General features: G+C 40.6%; 1 protein-coding gene across 1 annotated transcript in view; it reads right to left on the reverse strand.

Annotated features, from left to right (window-relative positions):
• Positions 1–263: 263 nt before the first annotated feature.
• SLC9A2 (solute carrier family 9 member A2) overlaps positions 264–18,024 on the reverse strand; it is a 106,805-nt gene continuing 89,044 nt past the window's right edge. Inside the window, exons 8-12 of the mRNA XM_008253183.4 lie at positions 16,785–16,946; positions 10,485–10,581; positions 7,965–8,096; positions 4,337–4,427; positions 264–2,830 (exon numbers count right to left, since the gene is read on the reverse strand). Of these exons, the coding sequence (XP_008251405.3) occupies positions 2,469–2,830; positions 4,337–4,427; positions 7,965–8,096; positions 10,485–10,581; positions 16,785–16,946 (844 nt within the window). The 3' untranslated portion in view covers positions 264–2,468. The remainder of the gene's footprint in view (positions 2,831–4,336; positions 4,428–7,964; positions 8,097–10,484; positions 10,582–16,784; positions 16,947–18,024) is intronic.

Consider the following 18,024-nt stretch of genomic DNA (forward strand, 5'->3'; position numbering starts at 1 on the left):
GCTTTTCACACATAGTGCAGTTAAAATCAAGTTTTGTTAAAACAAACAGCAAAGACTTGTCAACATTTTACAACCACTTTGAGACTTGGGTTGGATCAAGCGTTATTTTAAATAGAGTCATTTTCAAAGGACTGGGGCTTTTCATATGCTGTTGATATTTAGACTGTGACCATATTTAATTACAGGGTTTCACCTCCATACCCTCTCCTCTAGAGTAACAAGAATTTAATGCTTAGAGAAAAAAATATAGAAAAGAAGTTCAATGAGGTCAAATTTATTTTTATTGCCTTTGTTATTCCACAAATAAAAAATTTAAACAGTAATTAAGATAAACTGACTTAATTATTTCCATTTTGGAAATTTATACAATGTCATCCAAATTCTTGATGTAACTTAATTAGTGACAGCTTAATCTGATCTACCTAATGAAAATGCTATAAAAATTTCTATCTTGTCTCCTTTTATTGCAGAAAATTTAAATCTTTATAGTATTTATTCACATAGGAAGTCCGGAAAAATTAGGAAATTTATTTTTAAGGTGATTTTCAATTTCAGCCTTTGTTTTCAGATTCCATAAACCCTATTCTGAAAAATGTGTTCTTAGCATTCTTAAAATGACACATTACATCTTGTCATGAATTCCTATAATAAAATTTCACATCAGTTTTAATTTCTTTTCAGTATAAGAAACATATATGTTAATATAAATATTTTTATTTTAAATAGATTTTTTTGGCACAGTCTTAGTTTGTAGCTTTCAAATTGCATTCTACACTATTTTGTACCAATCAATTTTGGAGAGTTTTGGAAAGAAATGGTTCCCCTACAAATGTATACCTTGTTCATCTATCCTTCTCCCTGTCTCACGCCAACAGCCTAGCAACACTTTCAGATTTTAGAACACGAGAATAAAGGGTGGAAGATGTACTTCTTCACATCCTGGGGTTGGAGCAAAGGTTGCAGAACCACTGGTGAGGACTGTGGATTGCTGTCTCTTCGTGTTCTTTCTGCAATATTACCATACGCACTTGTATCCTTTTCTGTATCTCTGATGTGAAACCTAGGGATTACATAAGTGACTTCATTTAATATCTAAATCCAGAAATGTAGAGTCTTGTTCTGGTCAAGTTTAAAGAGGGATTATTCAGAAGAAAAAAAAATGACAGACCAATGAAATTTACAGTTTAAGCAAGATTCAAAGGCCAATCTTTAATGATCATGTTCTACTTCTTTTCTTTTTGGTATACTTTAAAAAAGTGCTCCCACGAGTAAAACCTAATTTTATTTCAAGAATGTGAGTCACTACATTATTGAACAAGAAGTAGCAAATAACAGTCTAGTGCAAAAAAAAAAAAAAAAAAAAAGACTTGCACATTCTCCAAAGTGCTTCCTGAATTAAAGCCAAAAACTTGAAATCTCACCCATCTGTTAAGAATAGGAATATTGTTTATATAAACTTCCAACTTTGCTTTGAGCCTCTTATGGGGACTCAAAGGTCTAGAATGTTCTATGGAAAATTTCGGTTGAAGCTGGTGTTCATGGATGGACATGTTAGGAATCGCCTGTCTCCTCCCAGTGTTGCACCACATAAAACCCATCAAGAAGTGGTAAGCAGATGCACCGCCTCTCTCTCCCCTCTCCTCTCACAAGGAGGCCCTCAAGGCGGGGGGGGGGGGGGAACCTCACCAAAAGCTGCCACCAAGTCTGAGTGGAACACCCCCAAGTTGGTTTTGCCTGGGCAGCTTTTCTCTTTGCACCATTTAAATAAGAAGGGGAGATAGGACTTAGAGCCACCCCCAAACACATGGTAGACAGTGGAACAAACTAAAAACCAGCTTACTGTCATGATTTCATAGGCACACAGGCACTTGTCATCTGTGCTCTGGAAGCCAGGCCACTCCATCTGCCTGGGCATCTGACCCCTGAGGCACCTGTGTGTGGGGCTGTGCTCTTCCGTAATTACCAACTTCTACATCAGCTCAGGACCAGGGAAGGCCCCAGCCCCTGCACTGGGGACCACCCCTCCCACCCGGGAAAGTCCTTTACCCCTTGGAAAGAAATTCAGTACATTTAGTGCCATTCACATAAAAACTGACTACTACAGATAGACGTATTTTTTTCATAAATAAAATTTGAGACATACATATGTAATATATTAAAATTTTCACCAACAAAGATCTCTTAAAAATTTCAAGTTCTGTCGTTCGAGTTCAAAAAAGGCACACATTTGTTTTGTCTTCTGCAGACCTGCAGAGAATGCGATTGCAACACATCACAAGACAATTTGTGGGACTTTTTTTTCTTCGATTTTCCTCCTCTGGGGATAAGCATTCGTTCCATTAATCAGCACAAGCAAGCATTTAGATGCACAGCGAGTTGTGAATGGATTTCATGGTTGCTTCAGGTTTGGGATTGACACACAGAGCCGTGCTGCGCAGGCCACCCCAGGTCTGTTTTGGCCGCTTCCATTAAGGCTTGTCACTCCCCAACCTCGACTTCCGGTTGCCAGGTTCGGACGCTCTCCGGACCAGCCGCGGAGGCGGCTTGGGTCTGCCACCTTCAGTCAAACTGTCCTCCCTCCCCTGGTCTTTGGAGAGAAGGGGCTGCCGTAGGACAGCCGGTGTCTGCGTGCCCCCCTCCTTGCTGCGGGGTGCAGCGGGCGGGCTGGGCTGCCCTTGGCCAGAGCCCGCGTCCACCTCGTTCTTCCATTCCATTTTATAGGCCTGGGAAGCTTTCTTGGAGAATGGTTCTGGCAGGAAGCGCCTGGCTCGGGGCTGCAAATTGAGCACGGTGGTTCCAGCATCAGCATCAGAGTCGCTGCTGTCACCATCTACCGCAGGGCGAAGGAAGCACAATGTGGGTGAAGGTGGCAGAGAACAAGGCTCTTTAGAAGCGACTTCAGTACCTTAGCGGGTCAGGCTGTCCCTGTGCCCTGGGTCTCTAGGGAGAAAGCAGGTCTGAGGCCGCTAACTCCAGGGGAGTGACCTCGGACAATCTGTACCAGCTCTGCGAGCCTTCCTGTCCGTAAGTGTGTATGCATGCTAACTGTGCAGGGCGTACCGTGTCACTGCCCCAAGCACTATGGGTGCATTAAAATCACCCATTTTACAGAGGGGGTAAGTACTGGAAGCGGTGGAGCTGGCATGCAAACCGAGGCCCTGTGGCAGCAGTGGCTGTGTCCTCACCTGCCCCATAAGAATGACCCGGGGAGGGCTCATCTGCAGGACTGGCACACAGAAAGCAGCCTGCTCCCTGTCTGCTGCTGGGAAAATTCTTGCCTGGATCTTACAGGGGTGGGGGCTGTGCAAAGCCTGTGAAATCACTGGGTCTGGTCCCACCAAGGCAATTTTAGGAGGGACTCGAAATTCCATAAATCTGTATAACAAGGCCAATTTTTAAGTGGATAATTTTGTATGGCCTGCAAGCGATATTTTAATACCCAAGTAAATGACCCTTGGCAGAAGAAAAGTTTGCCCACCTCATACACAATTTTATTCATTTTCTTTATATCCTTACCCAAGGGCCAAACCACCGACACACACTTTCCCAACCAACAACCGGAGGAGGCACCATTAGCAGGAGAATCAGGCCCTGGATGTGGGTGGGGAGGAGAGTGGACAGTGGACAGGCTACTTGCCCAGGACTTGAGACCCTTAGGAATTGAGAGCAGGTTTTGCTGGACACGTGGGGTAACACAGTCCACTGTTCTAGTACACAGCGCTGCCTGGGCTCCCCAGTCTCACCCTGCCACCACCATCACCTGCCATCCTTAGATTTGCCTCTTTTGGGCTAATTAAATAAATTATCAAACACACACACACAAAAAAGGGAAAGAATGATCCTTGTTACATTTCACATTTTCATGGAATCCTAACAGTTCATTTGGGGCTCACAGAAAGTGGCTTGAGCAGCTACATAGAGATTACCATCAAATAAAGAGAAATTAGGTGTTAGGACAAAGTTTAATAATTACACGCAGAAGTAAAATGTTTGGTTGCCTATATGAAAATATATTCGAATTATAATAAAAATGTAAACACACATTTGCAGACTTAGAACTTTCTGTTTACTTGCTCTGTAGCTCCATGGTGACAATATTTGCTTTTGCTATATCAAAAAAATCATTCTGGAAAATGTCTGATTAGATTATTTATGGAGCTGTACAGAATGTCATTCAGCAAGGCTGCAATGCTAATAAAAGGCCACCCTGCTTTTATTTTAGATTTTCAAGCCACTGAACTTGTCCTTCATGAAGAAAGATAATAGGCAAACTTCTCTATTTTATAAGCCTTAGTAAATAAATCTAAAGCTCTCCTGCTCCAAGTATATCCATTACCTGCATTAGAAATATTCTTTCTCTTCTGTAGCTTTTCTGGAAGCTTTGTATTTTTAGGTAATGATAAATATCGGGAGGTTGAAGTAGAAGCCTGTAAAGAAAATATAAAATCTTATTTAGACTATAGAAAGGGCATTTACTGTACAGTAAAAGTTGAACATTTTATCACAAAACTTGTTAAAATTCAAACTTCAATTCTTACAATTTTTAAAAATTTATTTCATTTATTTGAAAGATAGGGGAGAGAAAGAGAGACAGAAAATTACAGAGAGCTCTCATCTGCAGATTTAGGGCTGAGACGGGCCAAAGCCAGGAGCCCAGAAATCAATCCGGGTTTTTCACATGGGTGTCAGGGATCTACATACTTGAGCCATCATCTGCCGCCCACCAGAATACACATGAGCAGGAAGCTGGAATAGGGAGCAGAGCCAGGACTTGAACTCAAGACTGTGATATGGTATAAGGGTGTCCCAAGTGAAATCTTAAATGCAGTACCAAATGCTTGACCCGGAACTTTAGCTCTCAATTCCAAGAAGGGACTGATATTTGGCCTGGTGTTTAAGCCACCATTTGGTATATCTTTATCCCATATCACACAACCTGAGTTTCTGGCTCCACCCCCCAGTTCAAGCTTCCTGCTAATAAAAACCCTAAGAGGCAGTGATAGCTCACAGAATTGGCACATGGCACACCTAGATTGAGTTTCTGCCTCCTGGCTCCAGCCTGGCCCAGTCCAGGCAGTTGAGGGCACTTGGGGATTGAACCAGTAGATGGGAGCTCTGTTTGTCTCTCTAGCTCTAGTTCTATGCCTGTCAAGTCAATGAAAATATATTTTAAAAAATTTTTTTTAAAAAACTACTCTGTGAAGGGTTTGTAGCTATTGTATTTGAAATAACTAAATATTTTCTAAAATCTATCAGAGATGTATACTAAAGAAAATAGCACTATTTTGGACTGATAGAAGTTGGCAGGTTGGGGCCGGTGCTGTGGAGTAGCAGGTAAAGTCATCGCCTGCAGTGCCGGCATCCCATATGGGCACCAGTTCATGCCCGGCTGCTCCACTGCCCATCCAGCTCCTTGCTAATGTGCCTGGGAAAGCAGCAGAAGATGGCCCAAGTCCTTGGGCCCCTGTACCCACATGGGAGACCCAGAAGAAGGTCTTGGCTCCTGGCTTTGAATCAGCCCAGCTCCAGCCATTGCAGCCATATGGGGAGTGAACTAGCAGAAGGAAGACCTCTCTGTCTTTCTGCCTCTGCCTCTCTCTTTCAAATAAATAAATAAATCTTAAAAGAAAAAAATAAAGAAGTAGACAAGTAGTTAGTGAATAACAAGGAGCTGAGAGATCGCCAGCAGCCTCTATGCCACAGCCTGGCAATGCCTAAAACCTCACCCCTTTCTGTGGTGCCGATCCAACATGGCCACAGGCTCCACACACCCACTTCCACCCACTGTCAGCCTCACTTTCCATCATGCATGAGTTGCCATGATGACCATGTGTATGCTGCAGCCCACACAGAGACACCATGAAGCTTTGGAAATTCCAAAAAAAAGGGGATATGGAAGTCAGAGGTACTGAAGCCCCACCCAAACTCTGCCTCATTTGAATATTCAATGAGGGCACCACCCCCTGCTCTATAAGGGCCAACCCCCTCCTTTAGTAGGAGTGGCAGCTCTTCCTTTCTCAAGTAGAGAGGTTGCTTGCATTCACATCTGAATATGTACTATCCCTTGAAAAAAATTTCCCCTTCTTCCTCTACAGCTCTGCTTTGAATTCTTCTCTCACTTGGAGACAAGAACTTAGAATAAACTCAGTCAGGAACCCCATTCCCCACCAACAGGACCATTAGAAGCAAGATGTGATAACCACTGGGTCTTCCTAAAGCAAAACACTAAAAGTCTTGCTCTAAAGAAAGACTTCGAACCTACAGGAATGAGGAAAATGATGCAGCATATTTATGCTTTGTTACTTTAATCTTAAAAACAACAGAACAATGAAGTGTTACTCTAGCTAATGTACCAACATTCAAATGCCACAATCTCCAGTCTCTTTATTTTTTAAAAAAGATTTATTTATTTATTTAAAGGCAGAGTTACAGAGAGACAGAAGCAGAGGCAGAGAGAGAGAGGGAGAGAGAGAGAGAGAGATCTTCCATCATCTGGTTCACTCCCCAGATGGCTGCAACAGCCAGAGCTGGCCCATTCCAAAGCCAGGAGCCAGGAGTTTCTTCCAGGTCTCCCACGCGGGTGCAGGAACCCAAGGACTTGGGCCATCTTCTACTGCTTTCCCAGGCCATAGCAGAGAGCTGGATCAGAAGTGGAACAGCAGGGACTTGAACAGGCACCCATATGGAATGCTGGCACTGCAGGCAGTGGCTTAATTCGCTACACCACAGCGCCAGCCCCAGTCTCTTACTTTCTTTCATTTGTCTCCGACTCTGCTACATTTTGCATGTGAAAAACATAGTCTTGGTCACGCATAATCATTTTGGTCTCTGATGACTCAAAATAGAATATTAGTAGAAATAAGATGCCATGCCTGCTATGGAAAATCAAGAAATCCTGATATCCTTTTAAATGGCGTTCCTTCTCTGCTGGCAACACTTACCGCCCCAGCATTTCCCCACTTAGGCCTTCCTGCACTCCCCCAGAGCACATGCCAGCTTAACCACCTTCTGGTCTTTGCCCCGGCTACAGACTCTCCTTGGAGAGCCCAGATATGGCCATGTGTCATTTCAGTCAACAACAGACTGTGTATCCAGTGGGGATCCCAATAAGATAATACAACTGCTCTGTTTGGCTAAGTACACTCTATCATGTTCGCCCAATCACCAATTTGCCCAATAATGCATTTCTGAGAATGCATCCTCATCATTACAGGACACAAGGTTGTTTTACTTTTTTTTTTTAAGGATTTATTTATTTTACTTGAAAGTCAGAGTTACACAGAGAGAGAAGAGGCAGAGAGAGAGAGAGAGAGAGAGAGAGATCTTCCATCCAATGGTTCACTCTCCGATTGGTCACAACAGCCGGAGCTGCACCAATCCAAAGCCAGGAGCCAGGGCTTGGGCCATCTTCTGCTGCTTCCCCAGGCCATAGCAGAGAGCAGGATTGGAAGTAGAGCAGCTGGGACTCGAACCGGCACCCATATGGGATGCCAGCACTGCAGGTGGCAGCTTTACCCACTATGCCACAGAGCAAGCCCTGGTTGTTCTACTTTCTAAATGAAGCCTGCCCATCCCATTCTGCTGGGAACACGACAGTCTCTTCCCTGTGGTCTCAGCCCTCTTCAGCTTTGTGTTGAGCTCTCATTGTCTTCAAACTTAACTTACAGTTTACTGACTCTGTGTATGGCTGAGAGCCTTCGCCACCACTAGAACAGGAGCCCTACAAATAGGTACAAAGATGTTCACTAATGTATTCCAGCTCCTAGAACTAGTGGGCATTCAAGAAACATTGGAAAAGACTTTACAAATGACTGCACCCGAGAATGCCTGTTCATGGAGCCTCAGCAGCCACTGGATTAGCAAAGCAGGTAATTCCATCAGCTGAGCCGATCCACACCAAAGCTCTCGGCCCGGCCGTCAGCAGCCTTCTGAGACCCAAACCCAGACACCCAAACCCCAGTTACCCTGCGCTCTCGATTCAAGCTGTTGTCCTTTCTGATGCTTTCGCGCAAACTGTGCCGACGGCGGATCAGAATCTCCTTGGCTTGCCTCTCACTCGTGTCGGCTGTCAGGTTGTGTCTGTTGTATGACAAAGTCTGGAACGAAAGCATGTGAAGTGGCATTTTAGACAAAATCTCAATCCACTCCACAATCACAGGCTGAACTCACCACTAGCCATAATGTTCAACAAGTAAAAAGTAGGAAGACCACAGTTCCACAGGGGTATAAACAAAGGCTAAAAACAAACTTTGTGCCTGCAAAAATTAAAGGGAGAAAAGAAAGGAAAGAAGGGAGAAGAGAGAGGGAAGTATGATTATTTTCTTAAAACTGTACTTATAAAATACATGAAATCTATTCTCCTTATATTAATAAAAATGTTTAAAAATTAAATAAGTGGCATTTTACCAAAAAAAAAACCCTATTTCCAGAGAAATTGGAAACCTTTGTCACATTTCTTTGGATTTGTCCCTCAACCAAGCAGTGACAATTTCTGTGCAAAGAAAAAGTAAAACTTTAAAAATATTAAAGTTAATGCATGGAAATTTTGAAATATTTCATCTTTTAATAAAAATCGATGAATAGGGTTTTTTTTCACTGAGATGTGTGATCCTTATGTAAATGAGAAAAACAATTGAATTCATCAGGTGCCTTTGTCTACCTTGAAATACCTTGTGTATATTTAGCATTATTAATAGCTGGGGGTGGGGGGGAAGACAAGACATACTCATACATTTTCTATTGAATCCAAATTACTGCTATGAAAACAAACCACTTTGAGCCACTTGGTGGTGCCCTGTCCTTTTGTTTAACTTCTTCAGAGGTTCTCCTTTTTCAGCTGAACTGTCACATTGGAAAGCTTCTACTCCCACCAGCAAGGACCATACCCTGCTATTTGAACTGTAAGCTAAGTCTGTCCATTTTTAGTTTTATAAGCTACTCAGATATTTCCTAAAATAAATCATAATTAGTTGTTAAGTTCATTTTCTGATAGAACTGGCCCGACACTTCTTGAAAGTATCCCTGTATCTGAAATGGTATGCATGAGGCTTGTAGAGAGATGCACAGGTCACACACAACAAGATTCTTGCCTTGAAAAGTTCATTAACTAGTTGGTCATCTAAGGCTAGCCAAACAATACAGTCATGAAATTAAGTGCTGAAATCATGGGATACCATATAAGCCCCAAATGCTATCCCATTTAAGAGTAGGGCTGGGAATAATCTGGTGACTGTTAGGGAAAGCACAGAAGCTGAATAGATGGACTAGCAGGCATGCTTCCAGTGGAGAGAGAAGCACGGGGTGGTGAATAAAGACTGGGCCCATCACTCCATAGGTGCCTGGGGTAGGGATGGGAGACAGATGTAGAAAAAAGGTTGGGTGCAGTACAACTTAGAGATCCCAGATTTGGGAAGAGTGGCTTATTCTGGAAGGCATAAATACTGTTTTGCTTCATTCTAAATAGGATAATACTGCCATTAAAAAGGTGCTTTGGGGTGGGAGTTATGGTGCATTGAGCTTAGCTATATACGGAAGTCCCAGTTTAAATCTTGGCTGTTTTGCTTCTCATCCAATTTCCTGCCAGGCACCAGATCATGGCTCAAGTGCTTGGATCTCTGACACCCATGTAGGAGACCCAGATGGAGTTCTGGGCTCCTGGTTCTGGCCTGGCTCAGTCTTGGTTGTTGTGAGCATCTGGGGACTGAATAAATGAATAGGAGCTCTCTGTATGTGTCTGTTTTTCTCTCTCTGTCTCTCAAATAAATTTAACAGCAACATATAAAAAATTTTTAAAAAGATACTTGAGAGAAAATGGTAGAGTAAGAGTTATATGAATGGAATGGGGATGGCCTGTGGAGAGACTAGCAAAGAAGCTACAGAAATGGCCCCATACGAGTGAACAAGGTCCCTGTGGGGCTAGTGTGCCACTTAACTTCCCTTTGCCTCAGTCCCTACACCTGTAAAATGGGACAACACTTTGAACAGTAAACAAGTTAATTTATGCAATGCACCAAAATGGACCTGTCATCCTGTACACATCTTCTAAAGGTACAGTGTATTATGAGCAAACTGAATGAATGTTAACAGTGGAAACACAATGGAGGAAGTGACTAAGAAGAGAGATTAAAGGAAGACACTGTAGCACTTTGTGAATAACATGGAGAATTAGAGATGTTTAAAAGGTCTAAGCTATAAAGTTATTCCTATTTAAAAAACTGTACTCAATTCACTTCTTCACCGTTAGTCAACATGTATTTTATCTCCCCACCCCAAGAGTGGAACTTCTAGGGGACTCCATGACTTTGGCCATAGCACCCAAGAGGAGAGTGAGACCCTGACAAGTAGGAAACAAGGAGATAGGGTCTGAGAGAAGAAGGTAGGTCCCCACTGAGGCTGGCATGAGGGTGGACATCCAATTACATCACAAAGCCAGAAAGCATAGCTTTAGCCAAAGGCAGATATTTTGCTAAATAAATGATTCTCACTCGTTGACGTATTTGGTAGAGATTTCTTGATAATATTTCTCGAATTTCATCCATTTCACCAGGAGTAAGCTTCCTTATTTTTTCTTCACGACAATCACTGTGAAAGTTTGCAAGAAGAATATTTTACTTTTTAACAAATACTAGAAACATCAATGTTCTTTGTTAGAAGTACAATATAGTTATTTAAGAAAAGAGAGCTTTAGTTTTGAAACAGCATTTCACAATGATTCAATATTTCAGTAGTTTAACATAAAAGTTCTAAAACTTGGTGTTAAAATCATTATTGACAAGTTTAATCATGAAAACAATTTCACAGAATCTATACAATTATCTTTTTAAGGAAGAAAAACTATAATGGCTTACAATGCTATCACACTCTTACTTTTAATGCTCCATAAGTAAAATGACAAAGTTTTTTTCCAACAGAAGCTTAATTGGCAGGAATCTAGGAGCTGCATATGATGATAAAAATATGCATGGGATTTCAAAAATTGTCGAACCAAAGTAAGCATGTCTTTTAATTCGTTTTTCCATGGATTTTTTTGAAGGCCCCTGGTGTTTTTCAGTTAACATTTTGTCTTTCCAATACCCATGAAGAGTAGTTGCAAACAATTTTTAGCAGGTATGTATGTACAGTCCATCCTCTTTATTTGCAGATGCTGAATCTGTGAATTCACCTACTCGCTACAGTTTGTCAGCCCAGTGCCAACACTTGTTTCACTTTTGCAGTCATTCACAGGCATGCACAGAGTGGAAACAGCCATTTCCAGATGGTGTTGAACCAGGTGACACTCTGCTGTCTTGTTCCAGCTCTGGCACTATAATATCCTTTTCACAGTCCAGTTGATGCACTTTTTACGCTGTTGTAGGTGATCTCACTGATTAAAATCATCTTTAGCATAGTGCTTAAGTGCTGTGCACTGTCCTACCCACGAGAAGGCTGTGCTGTACCCTCCAGAACAATTTATATATTGGATAAGCTTTATTCACACCCAAGCTACCATGCAGCTGACCGTGGGTTCAATGCCAAAGTACAAACATTACGTATTAAGTAACTTGTCTTCAACAAGGCTAGGTATTGATCAGCTGGTGACAATTTTGTGATCTGAGGCTCAGAGAAACCTAACGTTGTATGTATGTCCCCTTGGAGTGATGGTTTATAATGCGAAAATCAGCATTAGAAGCTACTCTATAGAGAACTTGACTATCGCAAGTAACAAGAATTGGCTGTGTTTAATATATAACTACACGTATAGTTTCACTCTCCTCCTTCCTTTGTGATGAGTCTCTCTCCAGATTTCAGCGGCCCATTTTGGCTCCAATCCACCTTGGAGAAGCAGCACCTTCTACATGGAGGTTGGTGTTTAGACATGCGCCCAGCTCTCTAGCCAGGTATCTTTGCAAAGGTAATTCACAGAATTTTAGAATTGGAAGGGACATAAAAGTTCATCAAGTAACAACTTTTTTTGATATCTGATTTTCTTGTAGAATGCTCCCACCACCTTCTTGCCATCATCCATTTGAATACCTTTAGTGACGAGTGCACAATGCCCATCCCTCTCTTATTTTTACTTAAATCATTTTTATGGAATATAATATAAAGGAGAAAGGTTCTTGAATCTTTGGTGAACCACTCAATGAATTACCACAAAGTGGGCACACTTATATAACCACCACTCTGGTCAAGAAATGGGGCCAGTGTTCTGGTGTAATGGGGAAAGTTAAAGCCTGCGATGCCAGCATCCTACACGGGCACTGGTTCGAGTCCCAGCTGCTCCACTTCTGACCCAGCTCTCTGCTAATGGCCTAAGAAAGCACCAGAAGAGGCCCAAGTGTTTGGGCCCCTGACATCCACGTTGGAGACCTGGAAGAAGCTCCTGGCTCCTGGCTCCTGGCTTTGGTCTGGTCCAGCTCTGGCCATTGCAGCCACCTGGGGAGTGAACCAGGGGATGAAGATCTCTTTCTCTCTCTCTCTCTCTCTCTCTCTCTGTGACTCTGACTTTCAAATAAATAAATAAACCTTAAAAAAAATAAGAAATGGAACATTAACAATAAACCAGAAAATATTTCATGCCCCCAACATCAATCACTAACTCCTCTCTTTATAAAAAAGGCAGTAATTGTCCTGACTTATAGTAATATAGATGAATTGTGCCTGAATTTGAATGCTATTTAAAAGGAATAATACAGAATGTAGTATTTTACATTTTCTTTTGCTTAGTGTTATAGTTGAGATCCATCTCAATAAAATTGCATATGTAACTGCTGTTTGTTCATTTTCAGCCCTGTATATTTCATTATTAGAATGTACTGCAATTTATACAATTTATTGTTGATGAATATTTGGCTTATTTCTAATTGCTGGATATTATAAATAATGGTTTGAGCACATATAATTATGGGTCATTTGAAAATATATTTTATAAAGTATTTTACTCAGTCTTTTTTCCATCTTTTTTTTTTTTTTTTTTTTTTTTTGGACAAGCAGAGTTAAACAGTGAGAGAGAGACACAGAGAGAAAGGTCTTCCTTTTCCGTTGGTTCACCCCCTAAATGGCCACTACGGCCGGCGTGCTGTGGCCAGCGCACTGTGCTGGTCTGAAGCCAGGAGCCAGGTACTTCTCCTGGTCTCCCATGAGGTGCAGGGCCCAAGCCCCTGGGCCATCCTCCACTGCCTTCGCAGGCCACATCAGAGAGCTGGACTGGAAGAGGAGCAACCGGGACAGAATCCTGCGCCCCAACCAGGACTAGAACCCAGGGTGCTGGCGCCGCAGGCAGAGGATTAGCCTAGTGAGCCACGGCACTGGCCAAAGTTTTCCTTTTTTAAAAACTATCTTGGTTGATTTTGATCCTTTTCATTTCCACACCCACAAACAGGGATTTGATCTACAGATCAAATTTGATCTACAGATCATATTATGGAAAATTAAGAATTTTACATTATTGGATCTTTCTTTCTTATTAATACCATCTTTAGTTTATTGTTTTTTTCACTCAATGTATAACTTTTTTAAATGGATATTTTGCACATCTTTCTAAATTAATATTTGATGTTGATGCATAATTTTTTCATGATCCTATTATAAATGAAATATTTTGTAAAAAAAACCTTTTCATCTCCCATGTGTTAAAACTTATGTACACACCACTGAGTTTTTAGGTTTTATATTCAGAAACTTGGATAAATTTAGTTATTGTGCCTATTTATCTGGAGGTTCAATTGTATTTTCTATATAAATAATCAGATTCTAAGTAATGACAGTTTTATCTCTTCCTTGTCTATTCTTCCTTTTTAATTTCTTTTTCTTGCTTAGCACTGGTAAAATATTAAATAAAGGTGGTAATAATATGTATCTTTTTTTCTAGAATCTTAGGCTAAATCTTTGAGCATTTCAACATTAAAAATATTTTCCATAGGCTTTTTGTGAATCTATTTTTTGAGCTTAAAAAGGAACTCAATAATTTCTAGTTTGTTTAGATGTTTTACAATAAGAAATAGATATTGTGTTTCATCAAACAAATTTTCTGATCCTGTTGCATATAGATGACAATCCATTAGTTTTTTCTTTCCTTTCATTGTTAAAATGATGAATAACTTTGATTCATTTTTGACTGTGAAACCAATCTTGTACACCTATTTCTGGAATAAGCCCCAAATGATTTTGATGAATATCTTTTAATATATGTCCCTAGATTTTGTTTGTTAATATTTCATTTGACATTTTTATGGAAGTACTATTACTGCAATTCATCTGTAAATTTTCTCTCTTGTAAATATCATTGTCAGATTTAGTATTGACTATTAAGGAAGTTTTCTTAGTATCTGTAAGAGTTCACATAAAATTGACCATATTTCTTTCTTAAATACTTGGTGGAACTTGCAAATGAAGTTCCATGATCTTGAGATGGGTTTCAATTAAATTTTTTTACTTAATACTTATGGGATTATTCAAAATGGTCCCAAATACCTTATCCATCTTATCTAGTCCCTTGGCCAAGTAATTCCTCCTTGCAGGGGTACTCTCCAGCTTTCATGAAGATTTTTAAAAACCATTTTGTCCTTTTTTTCTAATTGTCAGAAGACGGTTTGCTCTATATACTCAATCTGTTAATGCCATAAGTCCAATTTCTTATTACCTTCCTATTGCTTTTATTTTCCTCTAGAGAAAACATTTAAGGAGAGGTAGAATGGTCAATATGGCACCCAATTATCCAGCTACACAGGTGGCCATCAATTTTGCTACCTACTTCTTCTATGCTAAACCTTCAGGTTTGCTCTGATTAATGTCAGCTTCAGGCAGAATATAGAGAGTAAAATTGATAATTCGCTTATCTGGGATCACAAAGACAATGGCTCTCCTTTGAGAAGCTGGACACTTGAGTTATCCACTGCTCCAGCTACAAACAAAATAGTTCATAACAAAGATCAGAAAATTTTAAAGCTAGGGGAAAGCATAACTACCAAGTCTAGTCCTATTTCCTAGTTTAAGAAACTCAAGCTCAGGGCAACAGATGAATCAGCTGAAGGTTACAGAGCAAAGCAGTTACAAAGCTGGGGCCATAAATCAGTCACTGTTCAACCCACTGCTGTTCCCAGTGAAATATAATGCCCTTACTTCTGAGCCACCCTGACCACTCCTTTTTATTCTGGACTGTGAAAACTCATGTGAGTTTTATAGGGGACTTAGAGTCCTAGTAAAAATCAAAGTTTATATGATTGGGTATAATGTGGAGTTCCCTTCTCTCACTTCAACCTTCTCAAATGGCTAACATTTTAATTAGGTGACAATTAATTTAAATAAGCTTCAGTTTCATCAGTGGAAGGAGAAATCAATGGGAACCTGTTAATGTCTGTTGCATTTGTAACAGAGAAGGAAGAATGCTTATAAATGAAATGCGTTCACTCACTGAGTGTTACTGTATTCATGTTTCTGCTAGGGACTTGTTGAAAGACTTTGGGTAACTCACTTCAACATTCTGGGTCTTCATTTCCTTATTTTATATTTTCAAAAATTTATTTTTAAGTTTTGCTTATTTACTTGAGGAGAGAGAGAAGCACCCGCATCCATTGATTCACTCCCCAAATGCCCACAATAGGTGGAGTGTGAAAGCCAGCAGTCAGGATCTGGGAACTCAATCCAGGTCTCCCATGTTGGTGGCATGGGCCCAATTACTTGAGCCATCACTGCTGCCTCCCAGGATTTGAATTTTCAGGAAGCTGGAGTCAGGGGCCATAGCTGAATATCAAACTCATGTGAAATTCAGCATCTTTATTCTAGAATAACACACACCCTCCTCATTTTAAAATTGGGAGATAGACTAGGACAGTTTATTTCAATCCTGGCAGCATGTTGGAAATATTTGAAGAATTTTTAAATATACCTTAGCCTAGGCCTGAAAACACAGACATTCTTATTTAATTGGTCTAGGGTGGGGCCCAGGCCTCTGTATTATTGAAATTTTCCCATGGTGTTTCCAAAATGCAACAGGCTGGACTAAGAAACATTGCTGTAGATAATCACAACTGTTCCTTCCAAGCCTTCAGCGATGACTCTGTAGGTAATCTATGGGCAAAGAGCTGTCCAGTTACATGCACATTTACAGCAGCAAATTTAACACACCTTAGAATTGTCCATGTCACAATGTTTGCTGAAGTCTTTAATTTACTTTCAATAAGCATCAAATTTCCCAGAGTAACTATAGTAAAGGCATAATCAACTGATATATTATAGTATTTTCTGACTTGCCAGTTCTAAAAAGAAAATAATATAATGTGATATGTACATTTCTGGACTTGCACCTTTCACTAGAATCTTATTCCACTGTGAGATCTTCATTCATCACTCTAGGACATGAGCCCAGTGTCATACTATTCCTGATTTCAAAAACTATCAATTGGGCCGGCGCCTCGGCTCACTAGGCTAATCCTCCACCTTGAGGCGCCGGCACACCGGGTTCTAGTCCCGGTCGGGGCACCAGATTCTGTCCCGGTTGCCCCTCTTCCAGGCCAGCTCTCTGCTGTGGCCAGGGAGTGCAGTGGAGGATGGCCCAAGTGCTTGGGCCCTGCACCCCATGGGAGACCAGGATAAGTACCTGGTTCCTGCCATTGGATCAGCGCGGTACGCCGGCCGCAGCGTGCCAGCCACGGCGGCCATTGGAGGGTGAACCAACGGCAAAGGAAGACCTTTCTCTGTGTCTCTTTCTCTCACTGTCAACTCTGCCTGTCAAAAACAAAAAACAAAAAACAAAAAACTATCAATGCTTTATCCCATAATACTTTCATTTGTCATCATGTACTTACTTTAGAGATGCAAATGAAGGAACAGTACTTATCATCCCAGTCTCTGCCATCTCAATGGCATGTTTTATTTCAAGTTTTTTATACAAGGACACAATGCTTGACTTGGGTTGATTTTCCCGAATTAAAAGCTTCCGCAGGTATTTGTCATCAAACTTCTTGAACCTGTAAATAAAATTAAATTTTCAACCAATACTGCACTAAGAAAAAAAGGTAATTTTTAAACATATAAAAATTTTTCTATTGCTCCGAGTAATTTACTTAATAGCAGCATTTAGCTAGCTTGATAATTATGTGCATTTTTCAATGTGCACATTTGTTTATATGTATGTATAATAGCTACACACCATATATATGTGTATATATAGTTATACATTTATATATGAGTACAAATATCCTTACAAATATTCATGTAAATATATATACAGTTTTATATATAACCATAACATATATTCATTAATTATAGTCTAAAATACATGTATTCCTCCCTTTATCTTTTCTCTACTCTTCCTTTCTTCACAGTTACTCAACGTGTTGTGAATACTTGCTGTCTCCAATTCCTCCCTGATTCTCTCTTGAATGTTCATTTGCCTCCAAATCTCCACTAAAGCTACTCTCACGGTCATCAGTAAACCCATGTTATAAATCCTACTGCCGATCATTAATCCTCATTTACTCTGACTTTGTCTTAATTCATTGTCTTCATTTGGCATCCAAGACACAGCACTCCTGTGGGGTCCCTCCTCCTACCTCTTTCTGAGCCACTTTTCTTTTTTTTTTTTTTTTTAATTTTTTTGTTGGTACTTTTCTACTTTGTGATCTTTTAATGTAGGAGTTTCCTTGGTTCATACCTTGGTCTTTTCTACCTCCACTCACATCCAGGGCCATCTTGCCCACTCTCACAGCCTATAAAAGTAACTTGAATGCCATTAACCTCAGATTTACATTTTCAGCTCCAACCTCTCTCCCAAATCCCAGTCACAAACATTAAGCTGCCTTCTCAGCATCTCTAGCTGTGTAGTGAGTAATCACATCAAACTGGACACATTCAAACTGAACTGATTTGTTCCTTCAGTCAACATCACAGCTAACAGTAGCTTTACCAGGAATCAACTCTATGGACTCTTTTTTTTTTAATTTTTTAAAGAGATTTATTTTATATTTGAAACACACAGGTACAGAGAGAGAGAGGGAGAGGGAGAGGGAGAGGGAGAGAGAAAGGGATCTTCCATCTACTGGGGCA

Source organism: Oryctolagus cuniculus, chromosome 2 (assembly GCF_964237555.1).
Source record: "Oryctolagus cuniculus chromosome 2, mOryCun1.1, whole genome shotgun sequence".
NCBI classification, from domain to species: domain Eukaryota; kingdom Metazoa; phylum Chordata; class Mammalia; order Lagomorpha; family Leporidae; genus Oryctolagus; species Oryctolagus cuniculus.